Source organism: Chiloscyllium punctatum, chromosome 21 (genome assembly GCF_047496795.1).
Source record: "Chiloscyllium punctatum isolate Juve2018m chromosome 21, sChiPun1.3, whole genome shotgun sequence".
In the NCBI taxonomy this organism is placed as follows: domain Eukaryota; kingdom Metazoa; phylum Chordata; class Chondrichthyes; order Orectolobiformes; family Hemiscylliidae; genus Chiloscyllium; species Chiloscyllium punctatum.
The window spans coordinates 3,745,998-3,766,985 of NC_092759.1; the positions used below are offsets into that span (position 1 = coordinate 3,745,998).

General features: G+C 50.8%; 1 protein-coding gene and 1 pseudogene across 1 annotated transcript; both read left to right on the plus strand.

The window, feature by feature from the left end:
- LOC140492426 (amine oxidase [flavin-containing] A-like) overlaps positions 1–4,199 on the plus strand; it is a 46,011-nt pseudogene extending 41,812 nt beyond the window's left edge.
- Positions 1,831–20,588, plus strand: gal3st4 (galactose-3-O-sulfotransferase 4). The gene is made up of 4 exons (XM_072591467.1): positions 1,831–1,953; positions 6,291–6,401; positions 12,270–12,582; positions 13,466–20,588. Exons 2-4 carry the CDS (start codon positions 6,334–6,336, stop codon positions 14,285–14,287), a joined length of 1,203 nt encoding a protein of 400 aa, XP_072447568.1. The 5' UTR covers positions 1,831–1,953; positions 6,291–6,333; the 3' UTR covers positions 14,288–20,588.
- Positions 20,589–20,988: the final 400 nt, after the last annotated feature.

A 20,988-nucleotide genomic window follows, 5' to 3' on the forward strand; every position in this document is an offset into this window, starting at 1 on the left:
TGTGTGGGGGGGAGGAGGGGAGTGTAAGTTTGTGTGTGTGGGGGGGGAGTGTGAGTTTGTGTGTGTGGGGGGGGAGTGTGAGATTGTGTGTGTGTGAGGGGGGGAGTGTGAGGTTGTGTGAGTGTGGGGGGGGAGTGTGAGTTTGTGTGTGTGTGAGGGGGGGAGTGTGAGGTTGTGTGAGTGTGGGGGGGGAGTGTAAGTTTGTGTGTGTGGGGGGGGGAGTGTGAGTTTGTGTGTGTGGGGGGGGAGTGTGAGTTTGTGTGTGTGGGGGGGAGTGTGAGATTGTGTGTGTGTGTGAGGGGGGGAGTGTGAGTTTGTGTGTGTGTGGGGGGGGAGTGTGAGTTTGTGTGTGTGGGGGGGGGGTGTGAGTTTGTGTGTGTGGGGGGGGGAGTGTGAGATTGTGTGTGTGTGTGTGAGGGGGGGAGTGTGAGGTTGTGTGTGTGTGTGAGGGGGGGAGTGTGAGTTTGTGTGTGTGTGGGGGGGGGAGGTGTGAGATTGTGTGTGTGTGTGTGAGGGGGGGAGTGTGAGGTTGTGTGTGGGGGGGAGTGTGGGTTGTGTGTGTGTGTGAGGGGGGGAGTGTGAGTTTGTGTGTGTGTGGGGGGGGAGTGTGAGTTTGTGTGTGTGGGGGGGGGAGTGTGAGATTGTGTGTGTGTGTGAGGGGGGGAGTGTGAGGTTGTGTGTGTGTGTGTTAGGGGTGGAGTGTGAGATTGTGTGTGTTGGGGGGGGGAGTGTGAGATTGTGTGTGTGTGTGAGGGGGGGAGTGTGAGGTTGTGTGTGTGTGTGTGGGGGGGGCAGTGTGAGATTGTGTGTGTGTGTGTGAGGGGGGGGAGTGTGAGGTTGTGTGTGTGGGGGGGGGAGTGTGAGATTGTGTGTGTGTGTGAGGGGGGGAGTGTGAGGTTGTGTGTGTGTGGGGGGGGAGTGTGAGTTTGTGTGTGTGTGTGAGGGGGGGAGTGTGAGGTGTGTGTGTGGGGGGGGGGGGAGTGTGAGATTGTGTGTGTGTGTGAGGGGGGAGTGTGAGGTTGTGTGTGTGTGTGTGAGGGGGGGAGTGTGAGATTGTGTGTGTGTGTGTGAGGGGGGGAGTGTGAGGTTGTGTGTGTGTGGGGGGGAGTGTGAGTTTGTGTGTGTGTGAGGGGGGGGAGTGTGAGGTTGTGTGTGTGTGTGGGGGGGCAGTGTGAGGTTGTGTGTGGGGGGGAGTGTGAGGTTGTGTGTGTGTGTTTGTTGTATTCAGATGATACAATAAAGCTCTACCCTGCAGTGAGATGAACCGGTCTGGGTCAGGGTCTTTGGGGTGAGGGGGTGTTGGGGTGGGAGGAGTCTGTTGAGAGATTTAACCCTTTCAACTCCTGACATATCAAGGTGACCATCCCCAAGTCAAAAATGCAAGTCTGAGCAGGTGTGAGAAATGGGGTGTGAAACATCTTCCAAATGGGAGCTTAAAGAGGTACCTCCCTCATGAACCTGCTCGCTGTCAGACCAGGTGTCTCCAAGCCCAGAGGAAGGGACACACCACTGTACCTTCCAGACCTAAACGTGCTGCAGACACAGTCCTCAATCTTCCTCAATACATTTCATCCATCACCAGTCACTTTAAAGAGGGTGGGTTGGTGTGCAGGGAGAGAGGACTTTGAGGAGGGGGTCTCCACAGAGTGGAGCCCTTAGCAACCTGACAGCCAATGGCGGAGGGATGGTCAAGAGGCCGGAATAGGGAGAGGGGATATGTGTGGCTGGGAGGGATTGGAATTAAGGCTGGGGTGATGGGGAGCGTAGGGCGGAGGGGTTTTAGGGAAGGAGCAAGAATTGCCAAAATAAGTGTTGTGCCGACTCACGGAGAATTCTCAGCGCAGGCAGAGGCTGTTCAACCCATCTGCTTTATTCCAGGATCTACGGGCCAAGGATAGGCTGGGATATAATTTCTTGGGACGTTGAGGGGCATCGATAAGGCCAATGGTGAAGGTGTGTGTATGGAATGAGCTGCCAGAGGAAGTGGTGGAGGCTGGTACAATTACAACATTGAAAGGCATTTGGATGGGTACATGGATAGGAAGGGTTTGGAGGGATATGGGCCGGGTGCTGGCAGGTGGGACTAGATTGGGTTGGGATATCTGGTCAGCATGGACGGGTTGGGCCGAAGGGTCTGTTTCCATGCTGTACAGCCCTACGTTTCCACGATTAGTCCGAATGCCAGAAAGTTCCCAAGGAATGGGAATTTCAGCTTCTGCCCGGCCACGGGATTCTAGTTCAAGGAGTTTTCATGTCTGCTGCTGCTGGGGCTAATCTGATCTTGGAAATCCTTCACCCCAGTGAAAGACTCAAAGTCTGCGTTTCAACCCCAAGAAATGTAACTGCTTCTGTGCAGAAGGCTGGAGAAACTCAGCAGGTCTACTCGCAGACAGAGAGAGAGAGAGAGAGAGAGAAACGGAGTTAATGTTTCAACTCCTAGAGACAGGAGACTCCAGACGTGATCTCTGCGTCTCCCTCAGTTGCTACCAGACTCTCTCTAGGGTTATCTGTCGCTTGTTTCAGATCTGCAGCCTCCCACAGTATCTTGCTTTGAATTAAACGGCGAAAAAAAAAACATTTGCAATTCTTAAAACATTCATTTATGGTTTGAGGGCCTAACTGGCTGGGCCAGCAGTGCTGTGGGTCTGGAGTCACGTGAAGGCCAGACCAGGTAAGGATTAGAGACAGAATAAAAGTGCAAAAAAAAACCAGACAGGCAGGAGGCTGGAAGAACGCAGCGTGCCAGGCAGCACCAGGGGTGGGGAAGTCGACATTTCGGGGTGTAACATTTCTCCAGGACTGGGGGTGGATGTAGGGGGGAGCTGCAGATAAAGGGGGTGGTGGGGTCAGGGTGGTAAAGTGGGGATAGGTGAGGACAAGTAGAGGGTACGACCTTGTTGGCCAATGGGAGGAATGGATCCAGTAGGTAGCTAGGAGAGGAGGGGGGATGGGGGGGGGAAGGCAAGGGGGAGGGGCTGGGAAGGGAGTTGGGGGATGGGGAGGGAGGTTATTTGAAATTGGAGAACTCCGCATTGAGACCTCTGGGCTCCAGACGGAAGGTGAGGTGTTGTTCCTCCAACTTGCGATTTGGTTCGTTGTGGCAATGGAGGAGGCTGAGGGTGGTCCTGTCAGAATGGGAAAGTGGGGGGGGGGGGAATTGAAATGGGCGAGTGACTGGGAGGTTCGGTTGGTCCCTACAGGCCCGGCTGAGATGCTTGGTGAACAGTTCGGTCTCCCCGATATAGGGAAAACCACACCGGGAGCAGCTAAGGCCTCTTCTCCGAGTTTACTGCATCATGTAGTATTTACCCCTCAAGTCTTTTACAAATCTTTCTCCTGTCATCTTAAAAAGAGCCTTGAAATTGCCCATCCTAGGGAAAAGACACCTTATCTCTGCCCCTCATGATTTTATAAATCTCTATAAGGTCAACTTCCTACATTCCAATGAAGAACATCCCGGCCTATCCAGCCTCCCCTTATAACTCAAACCCTCCATACCCAGCAACATCCTGGTAAATCTCTCCTGAACCCTATCCAGTTTAATAATCACCTTCCTATAACAGGGGGACCAGAACTGGACACAGTATTCCAGGACAGGCCTCACCAATGTCCTGTACAACCTCAACATGACGCCCCAACTCCTGTACTCAAAGGGCTGAGGGATGAAGGTTAAAATGCCTTCATAACCACTCCCTCTGTATCTGACCATCCACCAGAGAGAGCGAGCAGATAAAGTCCCAGGTTCACGCGTCCTCTAAGACTGCAACAGTGCAGCATTCCCCCAGTACTGCACTGGGGAGTGTGAGGACTGCAGATGCTGGAAAATCAGAGTCTAGATTAGAGCGGTGCTGGAAAAGCACCTGATGAAGGGCTTTTGCCCGAAACGTGGATTTTCCTGCTCCTCGGTTGCTGCCTGACCTGCTGTGCTTTTCCAGCACCACTCTGATCTAGACTGGGAAGTGTGACCTTAGTTTACAGCCTCAAGACCCTACAGCGGGACATGAACTGTAACTCAGGTGTTAGAGGATTCACCTCCTGAATCACAGGAGGATTCCTGCTGTATCCAACCAGAACACAATGATGTTGAATCTGAAAACCCCGACCCCCCTGCCTCGCAGAAGCTGGCAATGTCTGTCACGAATACCCTCGGTCTTAAACAGCACGTTAACAATCTGGCTTGGAGGACGTGGACCAGTTAAACCCACAGTAAACAGACAGAAAGCTTCCCGATTGTGAAACCTTTCTGAGTCATACAAATCAACGATAAACATTTGCTTACACACACATATCTCCCAACTCACTTCTAACTCCTCCCCAACTCTGCTGGTTCCTCCCTTTTCCAAGAGGTGTCCGAAGGTGTATGTATCAGTTTCCGAAGGCAATCAAACACACAGTCAAAGAAAAAGGTGCATTCTCGCTATCTATAAAGGAAGATGATGATCCCAGTGGTATTGCCGTCGGACTGTTAACCGAGAGATGAAGGTAGTGGTCCTGTGAACCTGGGTTTGAATCCCACCACAGCCGATATTGGAACCAAAACACGATCCAGAAATACGAGTCTATTGATGGAATTAAGAGTCTAATGGTGACATTGAGTCAATTGTCAGAAAATGTGAGTGGCAGATGGACATTGAAGTGGTCATTGGATAGGCATATGGACAAGAATGGAATAGATGGACTTCAGATTGGTTCCACAGGTCGGCGCAACATCGAGGGCCGAAGGGCCTGTACTGCGCCGGAATGTTCTATGAACTTGGATAAACGTGAGGTAATGCATTTGGGTAAAACAAAGGGCAGGACTTATACAGTTAAAAGTTGGATCTTGGGTAGTGTTGTAAAACAGCAAGACCTAGGCGTTCAGGCACATAATTCTTTGACCTTTGTGTCACGTGTAGACAGAAGGGCTAAGAAGGTGTTTGTCATGCTTGTCTTCATTGCTCAGCCCTTCGAGTACAGGAGTTGGGGCGTCATGTTAAGGTTGTACAGGTCATTGGTGAGGCCTCTGCTGGAGAACTGTGTCCAGTTCTGGTCGCCCAGTTATGAACTGGGCCAGACCCCCTCAACACATATCAAGAAAGTAGCCCAGACCTTAACTTGGCTCGTTGTTTTAAGCAGGTGTAAAGCAGATATTCCAGGAGCGATGCAGCTGGCCCAACCACTTAGTTTATTTGCAAGGTTACTGAATGAAACACAAACAAAAGAGAGCAGAATGGGGGTGGAGTAACTTAACCAGTTCGAAAACCTAACAGACCATCCTGACTTAATGATGCTGTTCCAAATTCCTGCAACGATCCCCATAAACACCCCTTGGCAGAAAAAGGTAAAATCAAATACAGGGTCTTACAGGAGAGAGAGATGGCAGTGATATTTAGCACGATTCCATGTAGCTGTTCCTTTGACCAACTGACCAGCGGTTCTGAACAGCCAGCCTTCCAAACACCAAATCACACCAGAGACAAGCTGAGCTGGGAGAACTGGCCACTCCCCTCACGTTGTACAATTATCTTAAACTCGAAAGCCTTTTTCCTGATGCAGTATCTGTTAGGTATGATCAAACTAAAACCCATCCAGCCCAGATGTTTCAGAATCTACGTGTTTGCAAACCCTCTGGGAAAACGATCAAGGACCACATAACCTTGTCTAAGCATCGTCACGGCCTGCTATCGAAGGATATTATTCAGCTGGAGATCTTTCAGAAGAGATTGACCAGGATGTTGCCGGGATTGGAAGTTTTGGGTTATAAGGAGAGGCTGGATAGGCCGGGACTTCTTTCAGATGCTGGAGATTAGAGTCAAGATCAGAGTGGTGCTGGAAAAACACAGCAGGTCAGGCAGCATCCGAGGAGCAGGAGAACTGATGTTCTCCTTCTCCTTAAGCCCTTTTCATGGAGTGTAGGAGGTTGAGAGGTGATCTTATAGAGGTTTATAAAACCATGAAGCCTGTAGATAAGGCAAATGGCAGGTGTGTTTTCCCTGGGGTGGGGGATTTAAATACCAGGGGGCATATTTTAATGGTTAGAGAGGACGTTTTTCAAAAGATATGAGGCGTAGTTATTTTACACAGAGAGGGGTTTGTGTGTGGAATGAACATCCTGGGGAAGTGGTGGATGTGGGTAAAGTTACAATGTGTGAAAGATATTTGGATAAGTCCATGAACAGGAAAGGGATTTGAGTCAGGAGCAGGCAGGTGGGAACTAGTTTGGGATTATGGATTGGATGGGGAGGCAGGTTTTAGTATAACCTTTTCACACCCCCCCTCTCTCTCTCTCTTTCTCTCTCTCGTCCCTTCAGGAAGCCAAGATTACTGCAATGGTGCACACTGAGTGTCTTGTGGATGTCCGTGGTGATTCTCATGGCGATCGGACTGGCGATCCAGACATTAGGCATCACAGATAAAAAAAGGTGACCCTCGTCCTCGTTTCACCATGGTGCAGCCAGTGGTTCAGATCTAACGTCTGCAGCCACTGAAAGGCAAAAGATTCTTGTCATCAGGACCAACACAAGAATACCATGTGGCCAGCAATCACAGCAGTGTGTGCTGCAGGAGAAACAGGGGACAGCCTCGTTTGAAATTTGGCACTCTTGCGTTTGTCCTGATGAACAGTTTTGGCAAAGTTTAAGTTCGTTAGTACGAGCGACTGTTGACATCTAAATGCTGAACATTAATGTGTGTTAACGGACTTCACGAGAAAGAGGTAACTCAAACACAGCCATTTAGAAACTCTACAGTGTGGAAGCAGGCCATTGAGCCCATTGAGTCCACACTGATCCTCTGACGAGCATCCCAACCCCTACCCGATAACGCTTAATTCCCACGGCCAATCCACCCCAACCTGAACATCCCTGGGCACTATGGGACAGTTTCCCACCGCCAACCCACCCTAACCTGCACATCCCCTGGGCACTATGGACAAATACCCACGGCCCATCCACCCTAACCTGCACATCTTTGGACTGTGGGAGGAAACCGGAGCACCCGAAGTAAACGCACGCAGACACGGGGAGAATGTACAAACTGGAATTGAACCCGGATCCCTGGGGCTGGGAGGCAGCCGTGCTAACCACTGAGACACCGTGCCCTCATGATTTTATAAACCTCTATAAGGTCACCCCTCAGCCTCCAACGCTTCAGGGAAAACAGCCCCAGCCTGTTCAGCTTCTCCCTGGAGCTCAAACCCTCCAACCCTGGCACCATCCTTGTAAATCTTTTCTGAATCCTCTCAAGTTTCACAACATCTTTCCGATAGGAAGGAGACCAGAATTGCACGCAATGTTCCAACAGTGGCCTAACCAATGTCCTGTACAGCCGCAACACAACCTCCCAACTCCTGTACTCAATACTCTGACCAATAAAGGAAAGCATACCAAACACCGCCTTCACTATCCTATCTACCTGCGACTCCACTTTCAAGAAACTGAGCCTGAACTCCAAGGTCTCTTTGTTCAGCAACACTCTCTAGGACCTTACCATTAAGTGTATTAGTCCTGCTCTGATTTGCCTTTCCCAAAATGCAGCACCTCACATTTATCTGAATTAAACTCCATCTGCCACTCCTCAGCCCATTGGCCCATCTGGTCCAGATCCTGTTGTAATCTGAGGTAACCCTCTTCGCTGTCCACTAGACCTCCAATTCTGGTGTCATCTACAAACTTACTAACTGTACCTCCTGTGTTCACATCTAAATTGTTTATATAAATCAAAAGAGAAAATGCTGGAAAATCTCAGCAGGTCTGGAAGCATCTGTAAGGAGAGAAAAGAGCTGACGTTACGAGACCCTTTGACCCTTTGTTTATATAAATGATTGAGTAACTGGGCCTGATGTCAAAGATTTTTTTGTTGTTCTGGGCACCCTGTCTCAGAATGAGTTCCCCTCCGTCAATTACTTTGACCACCTTAAACACCGTCATTTGATCATTGATAACTAACTACGTACCAAGGGGAGATAGCGTGAACATGGTACTGCTATCGCAGTCAGACTGATGCCTGGGGAACACTACGGCAACTTTTTTGGAAATTATATTCAACTCGTAGATCCACAAAATGAAGATAGGGCAACGACCATCAATTGCTGTAAATAACTCCATCGAGTCACGCTGCACAGCAAAGGCCCTTCGGCCCGTTTAGACGTTACCAACCTATCTGCTCTAAACCTCCTCACCGGCGACTGGCCCACCAAACGACATTTTAGGTGCTCACCGACATACGGTTTAAAGGCTGGAAGGGGTCTCACCTCCCCGACGCGCTGGAGTTAGCAGGCAGCGGTGGGGGGGTTAGCTCACTTGGCTGGATGATGGGTTTGGGATGTAGAGTGATCCCGACATCGTGGGTTCGGTTCCCGGCTGAAATTCCCAGGAAGGGTCTCTCCTTCCCAAACCTCTCCCCTTGCAGAAGGGCGTGGTAGCCCTCAGGTTAAGTCTCCAAGGGACATCTCCTTCTATGCAGGGTTCTCTCAAACCAAGGCAACACCTTCCCCTAACGAAGGCATAGCGCTGCCTTGGTACAGTAACACTGTGGCTGCCTTACATCGGGTTTATCATTCAGCTGGAAAAGCAGAGAGCAGCCCACACCAGGGAGAGATGGAAATCTCCCCTCCTTCCCTTCTCTGGTCTCCATGTGGCTCCAGACCCACAGCCAATCTGGTTCACTCTTAAATACCCTCCCAAATGGCACCTAGTGAGACAGGGGGCAATTAGGTTTGGCCTCATCCAGCAATACCCATGAGCATTAGGGACCCTCGGGCAACTGCCTGTGTGGAGTTTGCGCATTCTCTCTGAGTCAGCGAGATTTCCTTCAGGTTCTCGGGTTTCCTTCCACAGTCCAAAGGTGTACAGGTTAGGGTGGACTGGCTGTGCCAAATTGTCTCATAGTGCCCAGGGATGTGCAGGTTAGGGTGGATCGGCCGTGCTAAATTGTCCCATAGTGCCCAGGGATGTGCAGGTTAGGGTGGATTGGCCGTGCTAAATTGTCCCAAAGTACCCAGGGATGTGCAGGTTAGGATGGATTGGCCGTGCTAAATTGTCCCATAGTGCCCAGGGATGTGCAGGTTAGGGTGGATTGGCCGTGCTAAATTGTCCCATAGTGCCCAGGGATGTGCGGGTTAGAGTGGATTGGCCGTGCTAAATTGTCCCATAGTGACCAGGGATGTGCAGGTTAGGAGGATTGGCCGTGCTAAATTGTCCCATAGTGCCCAGGGATGTGCAGGTTAGGGTGGATTGGCCGTGCTAAATTGTCCCATAGTGTCCAGGGATGTACAGGTTAGGGTGGATTGGCCGTGCTAAATTGTCCCATAGTGCCCAAGGGATGGTACAGGTTAGGTGGATTGGCCGTGCTAAATTGTCCCATAGTGTCCAGGGATGTGCAGGTTAGAGTGGATTGGCCGTGCTAAATTGTCCCATAGTGTCCAGGGATGTGCAGGTTAGGGTGGATTGGCCGTGCTAAATTGTCCCATAGTGTCCAGGGATGTGCAGGTTAGGGTGGATTGGCCGTGCTAAATTGTCCCATAGTGCCCAGGGATGTGCAGGTTAGGGTGGATTGGCCGTGCTAAATTGTCCCATAGTGCCCAGGGATGAGCAGGTTAGGGTGGATTGGCCGTGCTAAATTGTCCCATAGTGCCCAGGGATGTGCGGGTTAGGGTGGATTGCAAGGTTACAGGGACAGGGGGTGGGTCTGGGTGGGATGCTCTCCCGAGGGTCATTGTGGACTCGATGGGCCGCATGGCCAGCTTCTGCACTGTCGGGATTTTATGAAACCTTGAAAGGTTGCAAATCCTCATTGGCCATTGGTTATGGCGATACGTGACCAATTATTTCCCAAAGCCTCACCTGGTAGATCATTTTGTTTTGTTCTCGTAGCTGTGACAATGACTGCAACGCAGTCGAACAGTCCACTTCGTTCACGCCCCAATGAGTGGTTTGGCCTCTTTGCTAAAAGTCAGACACAGGAGGTAAATCCTTAATCCGGAGAGACTCCAGGACAACCCTGAAGGATTGGCAGAGCCACTCCCTCTAGACCTCGTTGTTAAGAATCCGAAGATCTGTGCTCCTGCAGGAATCCACCCAAGAATGGATATGCTGAGTGTTTATCTTCTACAGCGATTGGTGTGTCAGGCGCCATTGTGTTTTAGTGTTGTTGTTGAATGGAGATCTGCAGAGGGGGAGGGGGGAGGGGAACCAGGGACAGAAGTGGGGAAGGGAGTGGGGGAAGAGGAGAGAGAGGAGGGGGAAGTGGAAAGGGAGTGGGGGAAGGTGAGGGAGAGGGGGGCTAGGGGAAAGGGAGTGGGGGATGGTGAGGGAGGGGGGTCTAGGGGAAAGGGGGTGGGGGATGGTGAGGGAGAAGGGGGCAAGGGGAAAGGGAGTGGGGGAAGGTGAGGGAGAGGGGGGCTAGGGGAAAGGGAGTGGGGGATTGTGAGGGAGGGGGGGCTAGGGGAAAGGGAGTGGGGGATTGTGAGGGGGGGGCAAGGGGAAAGGGAGTGGGGGGATGGTGAGGGGGGGGGCAAGGGGAAAGAGAGTGGGGGGATGGTGAGGGAGGGGGGGCAAGGGGAAAGGGAGTGGGGCTGGTGAGGGGGGGCAAGGGGAAAGAGAGTGGGGGGATGGTGAGGGAGAGGGGGGCAAGGGGAAAGGGAGTGGGGGATGGTGAGGGGGGGGCAAGGGGAAAGAGAGTGGGGGGATGGTGAGGGAGAGGGGGGCTAGGGGAAAGGGAGTGGGGGATGGTGAGGGAGAGGAGGGAAAAGGGAGTGGGGGAAGGTGAGAGAGAGGATGGAGAAGGGGAAAGGCAGTGGGGGATGGTGAGGGAGGAGGGGGAAGGGGAAAAGGAATGGGGGAAGGTGAGAGAGAAGGGGGGAAGGGGAAGGGGAAAGGGAGTGGGGAAAATGAGGGAGAGGAGAGGGGAAGGTGAAAGGGAGTGGGGGTAGGTGAGGGAGAGGGGGGAAGGGGAAAGGGGGAGAGGAAGATGAGGGGGGATGGCAGTGGGGGAAGTTGAGAGAGAGGAGGGGAGAGGAGAAAGGGAGTGGGGGAAGGTGAGGGGGGAAGGGGAAAGGGAGTGGGGGAAGGTGAGGGGGGAAGGGGAAAGGGAGTGGGGGAAGGTGAGGGGGGAAGGGGAAAGGGAGTGGGGGAAGGTGAGGGGGGAAGGGGAAAGGGAGTGGGGGAAGGTGAGGGGGGAAGGGGAAAGGAAGTGGGGGAAGGTGAGGGGGGAAGGGGAAAGGGAGTGGGGGAAGGTGAGGGGGGAATGGGAAAGGGAGTGGGGGAAGGTGAGAGAGTTGGGGAAAAGGAAAGGGAGAGGGGGATGGTGTGGGAGACGAGCGGGGGGAAGGGAGTGGGGTCAGAGGGGAGTGGCAGGGAAGTGATCAGCCGAGGTCTGCTGATCCTTGAAAGGGTTGAGAAAAGATTTACCAGGATGTTGCCAGGGTTGGAGGATCTGAGCTACAGGGAGAGGCTGAACAGGCTGGGGCTGTTTTCCCTGGAGCGTCGGAGGCTGAGGGGTGACCTTATAGAGGTTTACAAAATTATGAGGGGCATGGATAGGATAAATAGGCAATGTCTTTTCCCTGGGGTTGTGGAGTCCAGAACTAGAGGGCATAGGTTTAAGGTGAGAGGGGAAAGCTATAAAAGAGACCTAAGGGGCAACTTTTTCACACAGAGGGTGGTACGTGTCTGGAATGAGCTGCCAGAGGATGTGGTGGAGGCTGGTACAATGACAGCATTTAAGAGGCATTTGGATGGGTATATGAATAGGAAGGGTTTGGAGGGATATGGACCGGGTGCTGGCAGGTGGGACTAGATTGGGTTGGGATATCTGGTTGGCATGGACGGGTTGGACTGAAGGGTCTGTTTCCGTGCTGTACATCTCTATGACTCTATGACTGAATCAGCTTCCAATTTCCCACATTTGTATTGCCATGGAGACCGCATCAGTGATGTGGTTAAAAGCCGTCTGGTTCACTACCGTCCTTTAGGGTGGGGGAGATCTACCATCCTTACCCTGGTCTGGCCTGCACGTGACTCCAGGCCGGCAGAGATGTTCCTGACTCAGCGCTGCCCTCAGAGACAGTCCCAGATGGGATCAGGAGCCGTTCGGGAACTTGTAGTCTTCCAGCGAGGTCCACTCTCTCCTCTGCTCCCTCCCCAAACCCCCGTACCCCTTGAGAATTCCAAACACTAACAATGCCCGAGACAGGAAATCCCCCCTCCCCCCCCCCCCCGCCGCCCCCCCGACTGTGCCGTAGCAACAAAACCGGGACACTAGATAAATTGAACCTTGCTGCATTTCTCCAGGATGGCCTCGGATCAGCGGGAGCAGTCTCGGAGTTTGACGATGACCCCCCGCAGTGAAGGAGGGATTCCGCGGAAATCCTGCCAGCCCAAGACGCACGTGATGTTCCTGAAGACCCACAAGACGGCCAGCAGTACCATCCTGAACATCCTCTACCGCTTCGGGGAGGCGAGAAACTTAATGTTTGCCCTGCCCAACTCCTACCAGTTTGGCTACCCCTTCCTGTTCAGTACAAGGAAGATCAAATACTACAGTCCCGCAAAGTTGCAGGAGTATCACATCATATGCAACCACATGAGGTTCTTCAGGCCGCAGGTAGGTGGCGATAATAGCAGCGTGGTGGTATTATCGCTGGACCCCAGCTCCGAATCCCGACGTGATGGGACCTGGATTCCATTTTTAAAAGGAAGCGTGGAACTAAGATGGCGGCTCAGCGGTTAGCGCTGCTGCCTCACGGCGCTGGGGTCGTGGGTTCGCTTCCACCCTCAGGCGAACGTCCATGTGGAGCGTGCACATTCTTAGATTACCTACAGTGTGGAAACAGGCCCTTTGGCCCAACAAGTCCACACAGACCCTCTGAAGCGCAACCCACCCACACCCATTCCCCTACATTTACCGCTACACCTAACACTACGGGCAATTTAGCCTGGCCAATTCACCTAACTGCTCAGTTTTGGTCCCCATGGCTTTCTTCCAGTTTCATCCCACAGTCCAAAGATGTGCAGGTTAGGGTGGACTGGCCGTGCTGAATTGTCCCATAGTGCCCAGGGATGTGCAGGTTAGGGTGGATTGGCCATGCTAAATTGTCCCATAGTGTCTAGTGATGTGCAGGTTAGGGGGGATTGGCCGTGCTAAATTGTCCCATAGTGCTCAGGGATGTGCAGGTTAGGGTGGATTGGCCGTGCTAAATTGTCCCATAGTGCCCAGGGATGTGCAGGTTAGGGTGGATTGGCCGTGCTAAATTGTCCCATAGTGCCCAGGGATGTGCAGGTTAGGGTGGGTTGTCCGTGTTAATGTGGACCCAATGCTCTTCTTCCGACACTGCAGGGATTTTACGGTAAGGTCACCCCTCAGCTTCCGACGTTCCTGTGCATCGTCTCCCGGTAGCTCAGGCCCTGCGTTCCCAGCAACATCCTTGTGAACGTTCCACGCTGCCTCACCAAAACCCTTGACCCTTGTCCGTTTGTGGCCTCTCTAGGTTGAGAAAGTGATGGCAAAGGGGACCTTGTACTTCTCGATCTTGCGGAACCCGGTGACCCTGGCCGAATCGTCCTTCACCTACTACAAGGGGACCAGCTCGGCCTTCAAGAAGGTGGAGTCGCTGGAGCAGTTCCTCAGTGACCCGTGGAGGTATTACTCTGCCCGGGAGCGGGGCAACCAGTACGCCCGCAACCTGATGTGGTTCGACTTCGGCTTCGACCCCAACGCCAACGACACGGCTGACTACGTGGAGCTGGTCCTCAAGGAGATCGGGGCTACCTTCCATCTCATCCTGCTCTCCGAGTACTTCGACGAGTCCATGATCCTGCTGAAGGACGCCCTGTGCTGGGAGTTCGACGACGTCGTCTCCTTCAAGCTGAACTTCCGCAGCAACGTTACGGTGAGGCGGCTGTCGGAGGACGCAACCCGACGGGTGAAGGCCTGGAACGCGCTGGATTGGAAGCTTTACCTCCACTTCAACCGCACCTTCTGGCAGAAGGTGGAGGACTACGGCCTACAGAGGATGAGGAGCGACGTCCTGATCCTGAGGGAGAAGCGCGGGAGGCTGATGGACCTGTGTCTCCAGGGAAGCAAGCCGGTGGACGCCAGCCAAATCGAGGACAAGAACATCAAACCCTTCCAGTATGGCCGGGCCCAGATCATGGGCTATAACCTGAACCCGAATCTGGATAACAGCACCAGGGAGAAATGTTTAAGGATGGTCATGCCTGAGCTCCAGTACAAGGATCTTCTCGATGCCAAACTGTTCCCGTTGACTCCCACTGTCAAAAGCCTACAGACGCCGCAGAAACATTTCTGAGGGGGGGGGGGGAGAGGCATGGGTGGCTCCCTCTTGCCCGAGGGAAACGTCTTGCCTGGTTGTTGGCACCGAGCCAAGAGAAATCTCCCTAAACGTCGCCACTCCTCCTCGCTGCCAATCCCACAATGCCCCCCCCCCCCCACGGGGAGGGCGGCCATGCCAATTCCCGGCCTTCGTCCTGACCTAACGCTTCATTCTTCAGGGTTACCACGGTGGGGGTGGGGTGGTTGGGGTGCTAAGGTCAAAGGTGTCGGGCGGTCAAAGGCGTCCGTCTTGAATCCGTCAGGATGGGAACGCCGGGCTCCCTGGGGAGTTGGCAGGGCCGCGCGGAGACAATTTGCCGGCCGGGCGTTGGATGCGGCTCACTTACCCTTGCACGCTAGGGTCTGCCCGCTGCCCTCATGTTCTGGAGCAGGTCACCCAGAGCGTGGCCACATTTCTAGGGTGAGGCCAGAAAACGTTGACCGTTTCCAAGAAGGAGGCAGATGTGGTTCTCAGGATCAAAGGGTATTGGGGGGTTGATGGGGTGGGGGAGAGGAGAAAGCAGGAATAGGGGACTGAGCTGGATGGTCAGCCATGATCATATTGAATGGCGGACTGGTCTCCTCATAGAATCTCTGCAGTGTAGAAAGAAGCTGCTCAACCCAGGTTCGATTCCACCCTCAGGCCACTGTCTGTAGGAGAGCAGGCCTCCTCCAGGTGCTCTGGTTCCCTCCCACAGTCCAAAGACTTGCAGGTTAGGGTGGATTGGCCACGCTGAATTGTCCCGTAGTGTCCAGGGACGTGCAGGCTAGGTGGGCTAGCTATGGGAAATGCGGGCTTACAGGGATGGGGTAGGTCTGAGTGAGGCGCTCCTCAGAGGGTCGGTTTGCACTCGACGGGCCGAATGGCCTGCTTCCACACTGTAGGGGATTCTATGAACGGTCTGGCCCTAATTCTAGAACCCTCCACCAGTGGACTTTGTAAGTTTATGCTGCTCTCTTCCTGTTAATGTATTGAAGAATTCAATCAGATCACCCTGACCCTTCTAAATTCGAGGGAAAACGGGCCTCATCTGTACATCTGTCCTTGAAGCGTTGTGACCACCTCACATGTATGAGCCCTAGCTTTGGTATCTTCCACAAGTGGCCAAAACAATACATCTACCTTATCCAGCCCCTTCATAATCTCGGAAAGATCTCACGTTGGTCACCTTGCTGCATTTTCTTTTCTGAAGTTGCTGACCACCTCTACCTGAGCGATCTAAACTCCGTTAGCACAGCAGGAGACTTTTATTTATTGTGGGGGCATCACTGGCTGGGCCTAGCCTTTATTGCCCCATCCCTAATCGCCCCCGAGGGCAGTTAAGAGCCAATCCCATTGGCCGTGGGTCTGGAGTCACGTCTGGAGTCAGCAGGTCTGGCAGCATCTGTGGAGAGAAATCAGACTCAAGGTCTCAGTCTGGTGTAGGCCAGACCAGATAAGGATGGCAGTTTCCATCCCTGAAGGACATTAGTGAACCAGATGGGTTCTTCCCGACAATGGGTTCACGGTCATCATTAGATTCCGGATTCCTTATTGAATTCCGTGGCGGGATTTGAAGCCGGGTCTTCGGAACGTTACCCGATTCTCTCAATTAACAGTCAGGTGATAAGGACCACTAGCCTCCCCTGTAATTATTATGATGTGGAGGTACCAATGTTGGACTGGACAGATAAAGTCAGAAGTCGGATGACACCAGGTTATAGTTCAATGGGTTTATTTGGAATCAGAAGTTTTCGGAGCGCTGTTCCAATTATCATGGTGAAGAGGCATCTTCCATGTAGTACATCAGTTACCTTAAAGCTTTCCACACCTTCCTGTCCAACTGTGTAAAACAAAACCTGGACCCTATCTGTACTCCCACCACCCCCCCGACAACTTTCAAAACTTGAGTGGCAAAGCCTCAACCAATCAGTGTTGACTTACTCAACCAATCAGCTCCCTTTTCTCATTCGGTATAAATTGTTGCTCACTTTGAAGTTTGGCATTCTTGCACGTGTCCTGATGCCTACGAGATTTATCAGTCATCCTTCTATAAGGACGACCCAAGTTCTTCACTCCCACAACTTTGGAAGTTAGAGGGAAACTTACAGAGCTGGCTTAAGTGAGGGTTATGTACAGATACATAAAAGAGGAGATTTCACTTGGAATGGTCTGCTTCGTTAAAGCGTAGAGCTAATTTAAAAGGGACAACTATTCTCGAGCTCTCAAAGTGTGGAACCCTCAGAGAATGTGCATTTCGATGAGAGTACACATGTACAGGATGGTGAAGAGTTAGAACTGGGGGTGGAGGAAACGAAATGTTCTTGGTTTGAATGCAAAACGAAAATGCATCTTTGTTTTGCGGGATGGTGCTCCCCAGCAGCAAATTCTGGTTGTGTTTTTGCGTATGTGAAAGGCACTATACAAATGCAGGTCGTCCTATTTATTTCCGTACAGTCACATTAATACGGGTGTTTTGATTCTAGTTCCGGTTTTGTGTTTGGTACTGGATTGTGGGTTAAAATCCTAGAGTTCTTTTTCTCTCTCTTTCTCTCTCACACGCACACAACACCCTTTACCACAAGTTGATTCAAGATGGCGTCCTTATGTCAGCAGTTGGTGGGAGAGTTGGCTGAACCAGGGACATCCACTTCCACAAAAGACAGAGAAGGAAACTTCATAGGAAGGAACACACGTTTTAGTTCTCTTTAGGAATCAAAGTTCAAGAAATTTGAACATTAAAAAAAAACCACACAATGACTTTGCAAGATCTCAGTGGGCGTGTCGACATCTTTAGAGAGAAGGAAGCAGAATTAAGGGTATCCTTTTATCAGAACTGGGAGAATTCAAGACCGGACAGAGATTGAAAGCAAGTCAAAAGTGAAAGAACTGCTGATGCTGTAGATCAGAAACGAAAAGCAGGAATTGCTGGAAAAGCTCAGCAGGTCTGGCAGCATCTGCGGAGAGAAAGCAGAGTTCAGGTCAAGTGAGGTTCTGAGGAAGGGACACCGGACTGAAACGTTGAGCCTGATTTCTCTCCACAGATGCTGCCAGACCTGCTGAGCTTTTTTCCAGCAATTTCTGTTCTAAGCAAGGGCCCTGGCTTCTCTATCCTCCCAGACTGTGGGAGTGAATTCCTCATTTCTGTGACTTGCTCAAATTTCACCTTCCGCTTCACTAAAGCCTCTGCATCCCGGTCCAGCCTCCATCCTGTGATTGACCCAGAATCACAGAAACCCGAGGCTATTTGACTCGTGTTGTGGTTGTGTGGTACTGGACTATGGGTCAAAGTCCTGAGGTTCTCTCTCTCTCTCTCTCTCTCTCTCTCCAACACACACACGGCGCTGTTTACCACACGGCAATTCACATCAGGCTCACAGCCACACTCCCTGCGTTTCCCGTGGCTAACCCACCCAACCCGAACACTATGGGACAATTTAGCACGGCCAATCCACCCTAACCTGCACATCCCTGGGCACTATGGGACAATGTAGCATGGCCAATCCACCCTAACCTGCACATCCCTGGGCACTATGGGACAATGTAGCATGGCCAATCCACCCTAACCTACACATCCCTGGGCACTATGGGACAATTTAGCACGGCCAATTCACCCTAACCTGCATATCCTTGGATAGTGGGAGGAAACCGGAGCACCCGGAAGAAACCCACGCAGACATGGGAAGAACGTGCAAACTCCACACAGTCGCCCCAGGCTGGAATTGAACTTGGGTCCCTGGTGCTGTGAGGCAGCAGTGCTAACCATTGAGCCACCGTGCTGGAGTCCCTCAGCTCCTGTGGCAATGTGCACTTTTTATTGGCATGCAGTAGCTGTGGACAGTGATGATCGAGACTCCAAGCCCTTTGAATCATGGTTCCAATATCCTGCTGTTCCCTCCTGGAAGGATTTACAAATCAGTTTGCAAACTGTTTAATAGAGACACCTTCCTTTTTTTTGAAAATCATTCATTTGCAAGATGTGGGGGTGGGTCACTGACTAGGCCAGCATTTATTGCCCATCCCTAATTGCCCAGAGGACAGGTGAGAGTCAACCCCATTGGGTGCAGGTCTGGATTCACATGTAGGCCAGACCAGGTAAAGACAGCAGTTTCCTTCCCTTCAAGGCCAGGTAAATTTTCCCTCCAACAATAGTCACCATTAGACTCTTAATTCCATTTTTTTACCCTTGAAGCTGAATTCAAATTGCACCATCTGCCGTGGTGGGATTTGAACCGAGCTCTCCAGAACATGAGCCAGGTCTGTGGATTAACAGTCCAGCAACAATACCACTAGGCTATTGCCTCCTTTCGGGATATCAGGTACAGGACTTCAGGCAGAGATGGTACATACTGAACCTCAGGACCAGTTTCTTCCGAGAGCTATAATCTCTCTGTGACCATCCTTGTAAAAAGTTACATCGCATCTTCTCTGGTGTGTGTGAGTCCTAGTTTAATACAGTCAAGACCAAACCACTTTGGTGAGAAGGACAGGCAAAGAATATAATTACTAAATTATAGTCCAACACCAGGTTCTAGTCCAACAGGCCTATTTGGAAGCTCTAGCTTTCGAAGCACTGCTCCTTCATCAGGTGGTTGTGAAGAATAAGATCACAGACACAGAATTTCTAGCAAAAGTTTACAGTGAGATGCAACTGAAATGATATTGAACAAACCTGGATTGTTATTAAGTCTTTCATCTTTTAGAGTGGGTTGCAGATTTTGGTTCATTAATACGGAAATCCCAGAACTACTTTCCAGTCACATTCTTGAGATAACTTAAGATTTTATATAAAAAAAACTCTCATGCACACACTCCCATGCTCTCTCTCTCCCCCTGCCCCTCACATGCACACACACACACACACACACACACACAAACACATAAGTCTATGGGGTTAATTTGCATTTGCAAATACATTCTTTTTTATCAAAAAGCACACAACCTGCAGGCAGTCAATCGATGTAACATTTTATAAATTCCTACTTTGAAACAGAACCAGTCGGACTCAAGACTGGGATACAGACAGATCCTAACCTCACACCTTTAATACATTGTCTGAGCCGAGATGTCACTTTTTTAATATAAAACCTTACGTTATCTCGAGAATGTGACTTTAAAAAAGTTCTGGGATTTGCATATGAATGAACCAAAACCTGCAACCCATTCTAAAAGGTGAAAGACTTAACAGAAATCCAGGTTTGTTCAATATATTGTTTTAATTGCATGACACGATGATCTTTTGCTGTAAATTCTGGGTCTTATGATCCTGCCTCACTAGTTACCTGGTGAAGGAGCAGCGCTCCGAAAGCTAGTGCTTCCAAATAAAGCTGTTGGACTATAACCTGGCATTGTGTGATTTTTAACTTTGTCCACCCCAGACCAACACCGGCTCCTTCACGTTATAATGATTAAGGTGAACTTATCTTTGTCGAATCTGATGTGGGGAGTTCCCTGTATGATACAGTCTTCCCAACTTGGCCATGTTCTGTCATGGTAAAAGCTTAGGTGAAATCGGGCTGAGACTGTCTTACAACCCCGAAAGAATGCAAGTCAAGTTGACAACTTTATTTGGTTTGATTTCTTGGACTGACATGCAGTGGAAAGTATTGTTCTGTGTGCTAACCAGACAAAACATACCTTTGCATGAGTACATCAGGGTAACAGAACAGAATGAATATCGAGTTAGAGTCACAGAGGACAGCGAGAGATCAACTCCAAAGTGCGAGTCTGATAGCAGCGGAGAAGAAGCTGTTCTTGAATCTGTTGGTACGTGTTTGTATGTTCTGGAAGAAGATTGAAGAGAGTATAACTGGGGTGGGAGGGGTCTTTGAAGATGGCCGCTTTCCCGAGACAGCAGGTCGTGTCGACACTGTAAGGAAGGCTGGGTCACCTGATGGACTGGGATACAGCGACAGTGCATATTTTGTTTCAGAACTGATCATTAATATTAAAACTGCATGCCTCAGACTGCACAACGACAAGTTAAATTGAGTGTGCATTTGTACGGTTTGTTATTCATTTGCACACACACTCTGTACAGGAAAAGAGAACTCATTCAAAAGATTTTTAAAAAAAGCAGGGATCTGACTAACACGTGTTGTATAAAGACGAAACTGTGTCCTTTGGAGAAATGTGACAGGGATATTTTTATAATTCGAATTAAATTCCACTTGCATAGATGGGAACTCATTTCATAATTGTTTTTAATCCAGGTACGTAAGGCAAGTGTTCTGGCGTTGTCTTAACTGTGGAAAACTGCAATGAAGAAACATGTTAATTTATTAAAATCTTAACCTGACTAGTGTGTCTTTGTTAATCTCCTCACCTTGAAGTCTTCAGTCAGACTGTGCATCTTCTCATTTCACGATGGGTTTGAAATCTTCCAAAGGTTGAGCCCTGAGGACGGGGCGTACTCGCTGTTACGCAGAAAGCATAAGGGACTGTCAGAGAAGACAGGAGGATATAGATAGACTGGAGAGGTGGGCGGAAAACTGGCAGATGGATTTCAATCCAGACAAATGTGAGGTGATGTGTTTCAGCAAGACTAATTCTAGAGCGAATTATGCATTGAACGGGAGAGCCTTGGGAAATGTTGCTGGGCAGAGAGATCTGGGAGTGCAGGTCCATTGTACCCTGAAGGTTGCTGCACAGGTGGATAGAGTGGTCAAGAAGGCATATGGTATGCTTGCCTTCATCAG